The 14,272-nt window shown below is 39.0% G+C and overlaps 2 protein-coding genes across 2 annotated transcripts in view; one reads left to right on the top strand and one right to left on the bottom strand.

Annotated features, from left to right (window-relative positions):
* Positions 1-14,272, bottom strand: part of cenpp (centromere protein P) — an 85,794-nt gene that overhangs the window by 59,353 nt on the left and 12,169 nt on the right. The window lies entirely within an intron of this gene.
* ogna (osteoglycin, paralog a) lies at positions 3,562-12,948 on the top strand. Its single transcript, XM_054616821.1, has 6 exons — positions 3,562-3,746; positions 6,785-6,848; positions 7,654-7,818; positions 9,029-9,231; positions 10,241-10,333; positions 10,547-12,948. The coding sequence occupies exons 1-6, from the start codon at positions 3,591-3,593 to the stop codon at positions 10,715-10,717; spliced, it is 852 nt and encodes a 283-aa protein (XP_054472796.1). The 5' UTR covers positions 3,562-3,590; the 3' UTR covers positions 10,718-12,948.

Raw genomic sequence — 14,272 nt, 5'->3', positions numbered from 1 at the left:
TGTTGTGCTGTTAAACTTCAGTCTTCGCTCTTTTTCGCTTCGCTTGTTTAAAGAGCAGTACTGTCTCTTGTCATTTCAACATGTCTAGGGACAACACCAAAAAAAAAAAAAAAAAAAAAAAAAAAAAAAAAACACAGCAAATTCTTTAGGACTGCTCTGGGGAAGCCCAACATCTCTCTGATTTGACAACCAAGGTTGAAATCAACCCAAGAACAGCTGGATCTCAACAGCTGTTGAATAGACTGAGTGAGCAGTCTCTTCATTTTTTTATTACTTAGAATCTATTGGCCTTTCTGCTTTGGAAACATTTCCCGTAGTTTTTTCTTTTTCCATTTCCCAGTAATTCTGATTTTGATTAATTTCTGGCATTTCTGGCAACGTGTTGATCATATTAGCTGTTATTTATTGTTCGTAACTCAATAAGTCTTTTCAAAAACGTGAGGCTGTAAGGGTCTGATACATATTAAAGCATAGAGATGAATTGATTAAAGAGATGAACAGTTGACTTGTCCAAAATGTTCTCAAAATATCTTCCAGGGATCATTGATCTGGTTAGAGTTCACTCAGACCACTGAGAACCGGTTCACCCTTTTCTATCATCTTAAAAGGAACACATCAGCCACAAAATGACCATTTGTATATCAATACCTCACCCCGTGTTTCCTTCAATTCTTGAAAAAAACTTTGTAAATGGGGGCCGCCTTTTAGTCTTATTAATCGTCGTTTGCTCACTTCTTCCCAAATACATGCGTCTTTACTACAACCTCACTATTTAAAAACACTTGTGACTTGTTCGGACTTACACAGAGAAGTGGTGGCCTCCACAAGCGTGAGACTAATGGTACATTTTCAGTGTTGGTCATTTGTGTGAAGTTCATATGAAACGTTTATACCAAAATACAGCCAGTAGGCCTCAAGGACTTAAACGATGAACCGGAGTATGACTTTTAATTCAGTGTGTTCATCTGTTTGATTTTTACAGTAATTTGCTTAATGATGCACTTTTTGCACACAGATGTTCGCTAAAACTATTAAAAAAAACCAGACTATTAGACCAAAATGTGGCTAAACGATGCAGACGTGGCATTTTTACACAGATGTCTTTCTACACCTGGCATGGTAAAAAGACCATGTGTGGTAACTATAGTTTACATGATCCAATCTATTCCTATATACATAATAGAGAAAGAAAAATCACCTTTTCAATAAGAATTCCTTAAGCTGTATAAGCCGAAGAAGGCCAAATTCATGTCTGACGAATTGTTCACAATGATAAATTCTGTCCGTCACTACGCCACTATTTCACAACTAATCACCCATTCCAATAATTAAAATCAATACAATGACTGGACAAACAGGGACACTGTTTATCTGTGTATTTATGTCAAACACAATTAAAACAGATACATCTGAACATAAAGTAGCTCCAGGAAGAAGGATTTTTATTGTTGTGTAATGTTTCCAATCTTAAGAGGAACTAATTGGTCTGCTGATCCTTCAGTTTCAATCCTGCAAGATATTTATTTGATCCAGCACCCATCCTATTTGACACTGGATGTGCGAGTCATTCTTATTGTTTAGCAGAAGAGAAAGTCAGAAATGTTTAAAGATGAGCAGCATCTTGTCTTTCTCATTCAAGACGCATCAACATCAGGAAGGAAGCAATGAGGACACTTAATGCTGCTGCTGGACTGTTCTGGTTCCAGTCTCACAAACAGAGTCTTCAGTTGGTTTATTTAAAACGAAGCTTCATGAACAGTTAAACGTGTGTTAGTCCATGCCTACAATCCTGAATGTAGGCATGATTTTTGTTAACCAATCCCTAGATACCAATGTTTACGCCTGAATCTAACATCATTTTAAGGCAACCAGTGGTGTGTTGCCCTGGCAACCGTGACAACATGCTTTGTGCAGGTTTTGTAAGAGTGGAGCGAGTAAAGGAGAAAGTTTACAAAAAACAGAACTAGCCTATGATGTTGGGCGATTTTGAGAAGACTTTGTTAATCAATGGGGTCATATCAAATTTAAAACTATATTCATCAATGATTACTTTATATATTGAGAAACTGCTGTTTCATGTTACAATGCCAGACAAATCAGTCCACTCAAACTTGGTAAAGTGGGATTCAAACATCTAGACCAAAGCAACTCCACGTCAGCTTCAACTTTCCTCGTAATAGATTCTCCAAGTCTGGGAAACCACTGGAGGGCTGAACACCAACCTCCCAAAAGATATTCCCTCATTTGGAATTTTGATGATGGTGGAGAGTTACTCCAAAATCTTAGATAAAAACTTGTCTTGTATAACTGTAACTGTATAACTGTATATGAACATTAAATTCAATTGTACCATCCTCATAGAGGGCTGCACAGAGAACGTATTATTGTAAGCATCCCACTGGTTCCCTTGACAGAAAGCCAATGGGATTTTTCTATTGGATTTGGGTTTATTGCGGAAAATAAGCTCTGTGGCAAACACAAGTTTATGATATTTACCAGTTTTGTTCAGCAAGATTATCTCCACAAATGAAGACCACCTTTATACCTTTGAAGCGTGAATGCAGTTGGCAAAAGTAAAAACCAAACGTTAGGCTATAAACAAGCTAGACCACAGCCATATGACGTGGATTAGCCAGTGGGATGATAGCAACTGCCCTTTTTAAGAAACGTAAAAGCTTCCGAATTCACAAGAGAGGGTATTTACTAAGTAAATCTCTTAAGCTTGTGTTAACCACAGACCTTATTTCAGACATCTTACCAAAAACCATTCAGAAAACCCATTGACTTTGAGACGAGGGGGCCGGGAGTTCAAAAATGCTATAACTAATTTACGAGTTTAAGGACTCAAAAAGCTGGAAAACCATGGTTTTCCAAAACAACCTTTATTGGTTTATAAATTAAAATGATGCAAAAGCACTGAGTAAATCTGAGGAGTCCTCGTCCACAGAGCCGAGCAGATTCGACTATTGGTCTGTCCAAGGTAATCACATGAAATCTAACCTATAATCAGTGTCTGTCTGACGGCCGCTAAATGTGTTCGTCTGACCAACGGCCGAGAGAAAAGCAGAGCCAGTGGAGAAAAAAAGAAACACTAATCCAGCCTAATGAAAGATAGGTTGGTTATTACGAGTCATTACTGAGCGGCCGGGCAGAGACCACAGACATTCCTCCTGACAAAACACACTCACACTGTGGTTGTCAACTTTCTGCTGTCTCTGCAGTTTTTTTTGTTTTTTTTTCCTGTACATACTTAGGGGACGTTTAACTGAAAAAAATGGACACTTCATTCTTTCATTGACTCTTTGTCTTTTTCCATATGTGCCTCTTTTTGGTGTGTCTGCCTCTTTGTGTAAATCCTGTCTGAGTCTCAGTCTCTCCCTCACAGCAGAGGGATGCTGGGTGGTCAGGGAAGGGTTAAGTGCTCGGCTCTATAAACTCTGCTTTAAGAGTCTGCTAGAAGCTACTGGTTCAGCCTTTAAATACGGTCATTTGACACATCCCAACAGGGGCTTGTAGCATAGAGCAGCTGCTGACCCAAACTCAGGCTTTGAGACGAGCTGAGGTGTCGGCGTCACACTGCTTTGGACAGCATGAAGGCTCTCTTATTCACCTGTGTGCTGGTGCCGTGGCTGGTGGCGGCCTCGGCCAGGAGGTTTGACCAGGACTCACAGCTGATACCTGGATCTCTACCTGGCAGTGAGCTGAACGGATACTTCATTGACCATTTGAAATCCAGGAGGGCTAGGGTAAGAACTTTATTATTTATGTCATGATGCAAATTTTCTTATGCTTCTCTGCCAAAAAAATGTCTAGCATATGCATTTACTTAAAATATGCTTTATTAACAACATTTTATTCAAAAAAAGTATTCCAATGTCAGCAGATAAACTGATGATTTATTGAGTTGATAATAATAAATGTATAAACTAAAATTAAAATATGCAACATTGTGTATAGAATCAAATTAGAAACAAACATCCTGCTCCAGTTAATATGAACACAGAGTCTGATTTGGTCACACAGGACTCTTATGAGAGAAACTCTGTGACAGAGTGAGATGATATAATTCAAACAGATGAAAAAAGGGAAGAGATATAAAATCTGACTTTTTACTAACCCCCAGGGAAAATGATGTCGTGCTTAATAGCTGCTAATATTCAAAATCAATTACCCAGGCACATTATTCTAAAAGCTAGTAACAGATCTCATGGTTTAGTCAGTTAATCTGTTTTCTCCTATTTGCTACTGACAGAAACTGTCAGCACTTCACTTCACCGTCCTCCTCTAACAGATAATTATTCATTCTGCTCACAGTTTCAACACACACACATACACACACCACACACCTTGATGTGTCTTGTTCTCCCACCAGACAGACCAAACCCTGAAGCAACCACACAAGCCATCAACTTACCACACTAACCTCTTCATGAAATATTTGGACAAACCAAAACCAACGTCTGGTCTGTTTCTCCTTTCAAGTTTCTCCTTCGGGAAACACTTGCAAGCCCACAAACAATCTTGAGCATGAGATGGAAAATAAAAAAGTACGAGTGAATGTGGCTATGAAAAAATATCCTCTGTTTTAATGAGGTTAAACTTGATCTGGGACCGGCTGTTTTTCTTACAAGACCGTCAGTGCCAGACTTTTAAGAGACAGACCTCATACCGTCTTCTGCAGCTACAATTAACCACAAGCTTCATTCAGGCAAACTATTAAATCCACAATGTGGAAAGTTCTGTTTCTTCCCTTTGATTGGTTTGAGGCCAACTCAGTTTGGAGACTGAGCAGGGTTGGGGTAGTCTCGTACTTTGACTGGTTACAGCACCTCTATTGGACTGAACCAAGGCCTTGACAATGGAGGACAAACTCACCAACCATTAGACCCATGGTGATGCAGGATTCTCTCAGAAACTTTCATTAGCAGTTAGTTTACTGGTGGCAGATTAGTTCCTCAATCTCTGGTTGAATGTTTCCAAAGATGCTTTGGTTGCAACCCCACAGATCAGCTCTCATTTTCACGAGCCTCCACAGTTAACAGATTTGAAGCTGTCCACACGCCCAAAACTCCTCAGGCTGATGGATGTAATTGAAGGGTCTCACTACAGGAGGCTCTAAAGGCTTCTGGGGTAAGAATGCACAAAACCTTGAAACCAACCGGATTCTCATTGGCTCCTACATGTCAGCAACAAAATATTACAAAGCCTGGTAATGAGAGTGCAAAGACACTTCTGAAAAGATGTTAAGACCAGGTATGGTTACTTATCCACAACATAGGGAAATCAATAAGAACCGTGTCAACTGAAGTCAATAAGTCATCAAGACAAAAATAAAAAGAAACTATTTTATATCTCTTCCCTTTTTCATCTGGTTCACCAATAACTAGAATCATGCACTCTGCAGTAGTGAACGCTGCGGTCTGGGGTCAGCTAGTATCCAGCTGTGGAATATGAAGCTCTGCCAGCCAATTCAGCCCTTGGAATCAAAGTGAGTTTGTTGATAATGAGGGCACTGGATGGAGTCTGTATTCAGACCGACATCAGAACTGTGTCATAAATTACAGCCTCCTCATTCATATCGATCAGATCATGGTGTTGACACAACAGGAGGACCGATGCAGCGGCTATGGCCAAAGCAACACAGCAAAAATGTTGCAACTGACTACATTTTTATGGAAATATCATCCAACAATGTGCTGCATTGGGCAATCAAATACATCCAAGCACACATTCCTGGTAGATGACTTTGTAACATGAATGGTGCAATTCTACTGATAATCTGGAGATTGTGTAAACAGAGGATTAAAGTTATTAATCGCTGTGATAACTTCCCAGAGTTCAAAAATTCAGTTCCATAGTAGTAAACTGTCAAACAGTGTGTTGGTGTTAATAAACCTTAAAACTCGTTGATCCATTTCTGAAAATGGATTTTTCATCTTTTCACTTGTTCTTGTACCAACACTACTCCACTAACACACACTCTTTACACAGTGGTGTTTACGGTCTTAACACCCAATTAGTTGTAATTTCTTAAACCCAACAGTGTGTCTAACAGACTTAAGTTCTTGTTGTCCAATCATTTTACATCACACGTTCAATTACCACCTTCAGTTTTTACAATTAATTCTTAACAAAACTTAATGTAGACCATCTGGCCCCTTTACCAATTCCTACCCCCCTACTACCAGCACCCTTGCTTAGACCACACCCATCCTGAACTCTGCCTTTTTAAAAAAAATCTCAACTAGACACCTGTAAAGTTTTATGATCGCATCTTTCCCCGTTGGGACATTTTCACGGTAATAAAATCTCAAGATTTTACTCCAGATGTGGTGTCTGCAGGAACACCCTTTGCCATGATGACACACACAGAGTCACAACGTGAAAACAATATCAGCCAATCGCTGTCACAGTTGGTGAATATTCCTGTAACCATCAATATCCAAATTGTATTTTCCTAATAAAACAGTAGGTTTATCCTCACACCTGTGGCTGTGAGGGTAAACCCGTCATGTTAGTGTCTATGATTTAATTCAGTTCAGGCGTAACATCAAACTAACCAAAACCTGACCACCTTGTTTAACTGCACTAGTAGAGTATTTTAGTTCTTACATGCTAGTGTTAGCAAACTCCATGCTGAAGCTAAGCACAATGCAGTACAGATATTTTTGATTTTTGTGTAAGTATATTTCCAAACCTGACCTCCTAACCCTGGCAGGGTCAATGTTTTGCTCTAGTAAAATGAGCCGGCCGCTGTATGAACCGGCCATGTTTTCTCTTGCAGAGGGCGCTGCCTACTGCTGATGAACCTGATGACAGCCCAGTGACAGCGGGAGGAGAACCCTCTGGTAAGACATCCACATGTTTATCTTGTGTACATTACATTACATTACAGTCATTTAGCAGACGCTTTTATCCAAAGCGACTTACAGGAAGTGTATTCAACATAGGTATTCACACAAGAACATCCAATTTAATTGATAGGGGAAGTTAAAAAACTGCTGGCCAATTTATTTGTGATGCTCTGAGTCAGTCTGTTAATGGTTTGAAAGTCTGCGAAAGATACTCAAAGAAAAACGTTAATCAGGGTTGTGTTTGGTTTGAACCCAGAAGCACATGTTGGAAACACTTATTACAATAGCTTGTTTGGTTCCCTCCAAAGTGTGGTTCATAAAACATCTATTTAAAAAGACCACATTTGTAGAATTCGGGAAACTAATGCCCAATATGGCAACAGGTTCTGAAAGGAACTAGAATAAGTCAAAAAGAGGGTAAAATTATAGCTTGTGAGAAACATGTCTATGTAAGATAATCGTCCTAGTTATAATCATATCAAGACAACTTGATCTATAAAGCAGATTTAAAAAACAAGCGTTGACCAAAGTGTTCTAAAGCGGGATTAAAAACGCAATTAAATAATTAAATTTGACTGGGATCTTGGAACAGCGATGTGTAATTGATCAGAACGTCTGAGGGGTCTGAAAGTAGAACAGGAACTGAGGAGATTCGAGATGTAAGATGCTTCTGGTTAGTGTCAGCCCAAGTCTGAATCAAATTGAGCTGGATTAACAGTCAGTTGTTAGAAGTGCAATGCTGCGACTACAGTTTATTCCGAAGGAGGCTTGATGTTTGTTTTGTGCCTTTGTGTTGCAGACCTGCCCACCTGCCTGCTGTGTGTGTGTCTGACCGGTTCAGTGTACTGTGAGGAGGTCAGTCCAGACATGACCAGCGTCCCTACCTTGCCCAAAGAGACGGCCTACCTGTATGCCCGCTTCAACAAAATCAAAAAGATCAGAACCAAAGATTTTGCCGACATTGGTGAGTCTGAAAACTGTCTCCATCACAAGCTGTTGATTTCTCAGCCAAGTTTGTACTGCCGTGCTGTCAGAGACTGGAATATTTCTTGATTGAAATGTTTTTCATTTCCAATTGTGTTCAGAAAGCCCTTGTAGCATGAATCATCAGCGTTATATCAGCTTGGTCTTGGAGATTACCAATTTAGAACTGATAGCCTGCATTATAAACTGTAGGTGTGGAGTTTGAAAGATGTGGGTGTTAACCAGGCAGGGATGAACAAATACTTTTGAAATGCATTATGGAACATTTAGGGTCCAGTGTTTTTGATGCTTGACCCAAACTTGGAATTAAAAGTCAGGATCCATTTGCCTTTGTCAAAGATGTTGACTATGTTTTAAAAACATGTCCCAGGTAGTTTCTGAACTTTATGGAACAGTTAATCGCGAAATACCCCTTTTAGGGAGAATAGCTGAGTGTCGTCGGCGTAGCAACGTAAGGGGTAGTAAAAAGGGTAAAGCTAAAAGACAAATTTTAAGCAGCAGTATTTTCTTTAATGAGGGAGGCAATTGTTTAAAAGCCGTCTAGTTACTAAAACCAATCATGAAAATAGTTGAATCATGATTGGTCTTATTCAGCTGAGTAACTAAAATGTTTAGACTAGACAAAAAACTAAATTAGTCAGTCAGGAAATGGCTGAGAGAGGTTAAAGCACTTGATTGTTTTCCTGGACCAATGGGAAACTAGTTCATGAAAATGTTTTAAGGATGCCCCTCTCAATAGAGTCTTTGTCTTTGTTTTTAACAAAAACTACATTGTAAGACATCTTTGTGCATGACAATCGTCTGCAGAGTGACAATAATACTGGAGGAGGAATCGGACGGATGTCTGTAACAGCTTTGTTGAACAGGGAAGGAACAAGCAGTTGACCCAAAGAATGCTCAAATCTGCAAGAGCTGTGATTAGTGACCAACTGTTGTCAGTGTAAGATGTATCTGTATCTAGGACTAGCAGCTCTATAGCTCAATGGTCAGTCAGTTAATTTCCCCACCCTCTGGCGGCCAGTCTGTGAAATGGAACTGAAATGCAAAACCGGTCAAAAATATTCTCTGTGGTTAACCAATTTACAGTAAACTGTTGACATCCCTATTTGATTTGACGGTACAACAACGAAAGAAAGTTAGACGCCTAAAATGGCTACAAGTGCATTAACAGATTTTACATCCATCAACAGTGACTCTCAAGAGGATTGACTTGACGGGGAACATGATCTCAGAGATTGAAGACGGGGCGTTCTCCAAGCTAACCCTGCTGGAGGAGTTGTCTCTGGCTGAGAACAAACTGGTCAAACTTCCTATGCTCCCTGCCAAACTCAAATATTTCAACGCCAACCATAACTTCCTTAAGACCAAGGGTGTCAAGGCAAACATTTTCAAGGTAATACATCATCACCTCTCACCACTTTTTCAATTACAAATTTATCAATGGTTACTGATGCGAGAGAAGGTGCAGGCGGGCTGTCCAAATCCTCTACTGTGTCAGGTGAATTTCTTTCTGTGCAAATATTATTCAACATAGTATGCAACACACTTTTGACACTTTAGGATGTTGTACAGCAAATACCGGAAACCATTAAAGGAACAGCTATCAAACATCTACATTAGTTAAAGCGTTGTCCATGACAAAATAAATTCTTAGTCGACAAACAATCATACAATTTTGCTGACTGATCAATTAGTTGATTTGATCAACAGATCTGTTAAATTGAGTTTCTCCACAAACACAATTACACAAAAGCACCACTTTCAATCATGCGTTTACCAAAGACGTGTTCATTAGTTTTTTTGGAAATAAGCCATTTAGCATGAAAAAAAGCATAACTGACTGAAGACATCTGAGTCGACTATGACCAAAACGACCGGTAAGCCCTAATTAGATGATTCAACATTTTTTGAAATACGCTTAAATACTATTTAGTTTGTCCCAAGAATGGCGTGAGAAGTCGACAGCACATCGGTCACAACAGTAGCTCTGTGCAGCAGCTCCAGCTATAGCCAGGTTGCCAGATACTGTTGGTGAGAACAGGTTTGGGTTTTGGTCTCTGCATACATGACAAAGTCAGTGTGTTGACAAGACTTGAGAACCCTGTACACAGATACCATACCTGGGTGGTGTTCAACAAGAAATAAATGCAGCACCATTATTAGATATATATCAATCTTTCATTTCAATCACAAAAAGAAAACCAAAGTGCCTGTTTCCCAAAAGGTTAACAGATCCACATAACTTATGACTTTGCTTTTCCTGAAGTATATATATCTGGTTTATAGCCAGGCAAAATATATGCAAATACACTTTTACACTTCCCACATAGAGATAGGACAATTAATTACAAATCAACTGAATCTCCAGGGTTTCCATTGGTGTGAATTTCTTTCCCCAACAGAAAATGACCAATTTGGCCAACTTGTACCTTGCTGACAACCAGATGGAAGCTGTTCCACACATCCCAGACAGTGTTCGGATCTTGCATCTACAGGTTTGAGTCTTGCTAAAATATACATAAATAAATCGCCTCCAGAAACTATTGACCCTCTAATAGCTGTACAAGTTGTTGTGTTCTAGATTCAATTTAAAAAAAGGATTACATTCATGATTTCTTTTGCAAGAAAGTAGTCAGTGAGATTGATCAATATTACACTCTTCACAGCCAAGATTCACTCTGTCTTGACATTGTTTCTATTTCTTCCAGAACAACAACATCACTGAGGTCACCGTAAACACCTTCTGCAGGTCCAATGACACCTACTACCTACGGCCGAGCCTCAGTGAGGTCCGTATGGACGGCAACCCAGTGGTGCTGTCTAAGTACCCCGACAGCTTCACCTGTATGAAGGTACTCCCTGTCGGACGGTATCGCTGAGGAGGCAGATACTTTACTGTAGCCTCTTTGTTGCTAATGGACCCGTTTTCCCATAACAAAGTGCTAGGGGGATACCTTGACGTTCTGGATTTTATGGTGCTGGTCCCATGGCGGGGATAAAGGTGTCAATGTTTTTACTTCATCAAACCTACAAACAGTTTGTGACATTGTCAGGTCGAAATGAAACCATTCACTGGACTGAAGGTGTAGAATTAAGGAGGTTTTATCTACTCTGGCCGTTTTCAGTTCTACCAATTAGAGAGGAGTTCCAGCCATTGAAACATTTGCAGGAAGTTGCACACAAGTTGTTAAGAGCCACAGTCACATGTATTCATGCAAAACCACCTGAGAAACGACATGAAGGCCTCGATATGCTTCAAACAGACTGGTTTGTCTGAACACATAAAAAAAAAAAAATCGCATTTCTACTTGTTTTGAATATCCTCACAGAAAGGCAGGATGAAAAGTAGTCATAGCCTTCTCGTTGCTGTGTCATACTGCTTTTCTAATATCACGCAGAAAACTTTGTTTTCTGAATTTTGTTGTAGTCTTGACCTGTTGATTCCTACAAGTGGGGATTAACAAACACTTTCAGAAAATCTCTATTCAAAGGCATTTAAGATATTAACTCGAATGCTCCCAAGACAAATAATGAAGGAGTTTTAGAAAGAGGTTCAAACCCCGCCTACTTCGACACCTCCACACACCTGACCAATCACTGCATACAAACACTTTGTTTGAAGCAAACTGAAGCAAACTTGACAATGGGACAAAGGGACTCATTTCCGAAAATAGATTTGGGCCACCTGTTCATAAAATACCACAGGTGCCTTCTGAACGTCCTTTTCAATGGTGGTGTGGAACTGATGTGACCCCTCAAATTGGTGGGAAGAGTCACCACCTCTACAACGAGAACCCAACGTATGGTTTCATTTTGACCTGATACTGTTCTACCTACATGAATGAAACTAAACAAACTGCTTGTGACTTTGCACCAACACACATGGTGCCACAAGCTCACAGGCTTACGTGTAACTACCTGTATATAAAAAACACAACAGTACAATGTTTTCACACTCTTTGTGTAACAAATTTTAAAAGACATATTTTGTAACAATAAGTACTGCAGAAAATGAAATTTGACTCAAAATATTACTGAAACCTTCTAGATATCTTTGCCGCTTTTGCTGTCCAAAATAATCATCTTATACTAATGTAAAACCTCTCATGTCAAGGGTTTACATTTAATTAAACAACACAATGTTTTAGAATATCACAACAAGCAAAATGTCCAACAAGAGCTTTTAACGGACCCACATGTCCATTGTGGGTCATCAGGAGTTAGATTTGGACAGACGTCCATGAAAGAATACAAGACTGAAGTGCGATTTTTGATCATGTGTATTAATGTCGTTGCATGCTTCATTTTTTAATTCCCAGGCTAAAATTGTAGGCTGGCTTTGAAGATAACACATACTGTAAAAAAATAGAAAACACTAAATAGAGGTTTTACCTGACATGCTGTCACCAATAGATGAAAATGTTGAATTGTGCCCTGTTTAGATGTTTTTGGGTAAACCAGATTCCAATATAAGTATTTTTTCAGGGAGTCTTGGTGACGGTAAGAGAGAAGATGCTGCAGGAAGTCATTTCAATCATACAAAACAAATACTTGATACCTGCATTTTAATTTTAACTCTTATCTTCTCCAAATTAACCTTGTCACATGACAATGAAAAGTTTCTGAAATGGCACCTAAAGGAAATTTTCTGTGAGCATAGTTTTCATTTCTCATACATCATATGTTGCTTTGAGATTTTCTTGACTATAGATCCCAGCTGACTTAGACAGCTGATACACACTAGATTGTCGTGGCAAATGAACACAACCCTCTGGGTTTATTGTGTGAATTTATTACACTTTTAATTACTCCATTAAAATGCCTCTCCATAAGGTCAATAGCCACGTAGACTTGTTCATCTGCAGGCTTCCTTAAGCATTTTGTGACTTAGCTTCACTTTGTTTTTTAATTTATAGACTCCGGGTTGAAGTGAACTGGGAAACAATGTATCTATGAACTATAGTAATGTGAAAGTTACTCTTTTATATATTGTATGCTTTTAAAATGTTTTGCTTGTGTCCCTTACTCTTCCCTTCCAGTAATAAATACTACTTATAAATTATTACTGATGTGAATAAGACAATGGTGTACAGGAAGAGGTGTATGTGACATGGCTATGTTTTTAAGATATTTTAATAAAGTTAAACTTTTTAAATTAAGATGTGCTTGGAACTATTGTTGCGGCTTGCTTACCATGTAATTCATATTTTTCTTAATATTTAGCCAAAAGCACAGGTACTGGCAGAATAGAAAACTAGAATTACACTTCACAAAGGAGTTTTTGGCCGTGGCTATGGAAGTCCCAAAGCACTTCAGCTTTAGTTTTCACCTGTTGATAGCAACACTACAAAAGTATATAGAGATTTCATACTTGATCAGGACATATTGAGCTACAATGGTGACTGTAATTAGCAGTGGAGATCTCTTTCTGCCGTTTCTTAAAAGCAGCAGATAGCTGAAACTTTTTAAACATTTTTTTCAATGTTATCATTTTCAACAATCTCCTCCAATCATTAGAAACTTGTAGGAGAAAAACACGACTTGATGTAATCCATAGGTTGCTGAAGAGCTGATGTGAGAATAAGTGGGTTGCAGTAAGTCTATTCCAAAAATGGGCATTGAGATGGATCGTCAGTGGAGCTGAGAGCAGCTAGCGACCTGGTACGACACCAACCTATCACTCAAAGTGACCACGCCCTTAATTATGCCTGACTTTAAGCCTTAATATGATTTATACCGGTGAGTAATATAAAAATTCACCCCATACAGCTGTCATAAACAGGAAAATTGGCAAGAGAGACTGTCAATGACTTGTTTTTCTCTTTCCCTGACACCATTTCCAATTGCTTTTGCAGGTTTGTGAGTCTGCCAACTACAGGATATATACATACAAAGACTTGTTTTTCTCTGTACCAGGCTGTACACATATTTTATCATGTGGGTCTATGGGGATGGACTTGCTTTTGGAGCCACAGCTATAACATCCACATGTTATATCCCAAGCCCTGCAGGTGGCCCTTGCAGAAATGGGAAATGTTCATCACACAACATAGTACTAATGTTTTCAACTGAAAGAACAAAACAAGACACTGATAATGGCAGAGGCTCATTAAGTCAGTTTGATGACATCTGGTTTACAATAAGCCCTTTAATTGCAACTAAAATAAAAGATACAATCTTATGTCAGAATCAGCAAACATGCGTGCACGTAAACTTGTCTGTGGAAGGATTTCAAAGACATGTTTGTAACAGTGCCTCCAATACATGTTTTCCCCCAGAGAACCTGGAAGATTAAATTCTTTAATACCCAAATAGGCAAATATGTAAAGATATTTAATATTTTAAACTGCCACCTATAGATATGAAGCCTTAAAAACATGTGTGTACGTCTGTGTGCAGAGACAGTTAACGCTCAGATGCCCATAACGGAGAAA

Source organism: Anoplopoma fimbria, chromosome 17, assembly GCF_027596085.1.
Source record: "Anoplopoma fimbria isolate UVic2021 breed Golden Eagle Sablefish chromosome 17, Afim_UVic_2022, whole genome shotgun sequence".
Taxonomy (NCBI): domain Eukaryota; kingdom Metazoa; phylum Chordata; class Actinopteri; order Perciformes; family Anoplopomatidae; genus Anoplopoma; species Anoplopoma fimbria.
The sequence above is the reverse complement of the archived record's forward strand: the minus strand, read 5'-3'. Positions and strand labels throughout refer to the sequence as shown.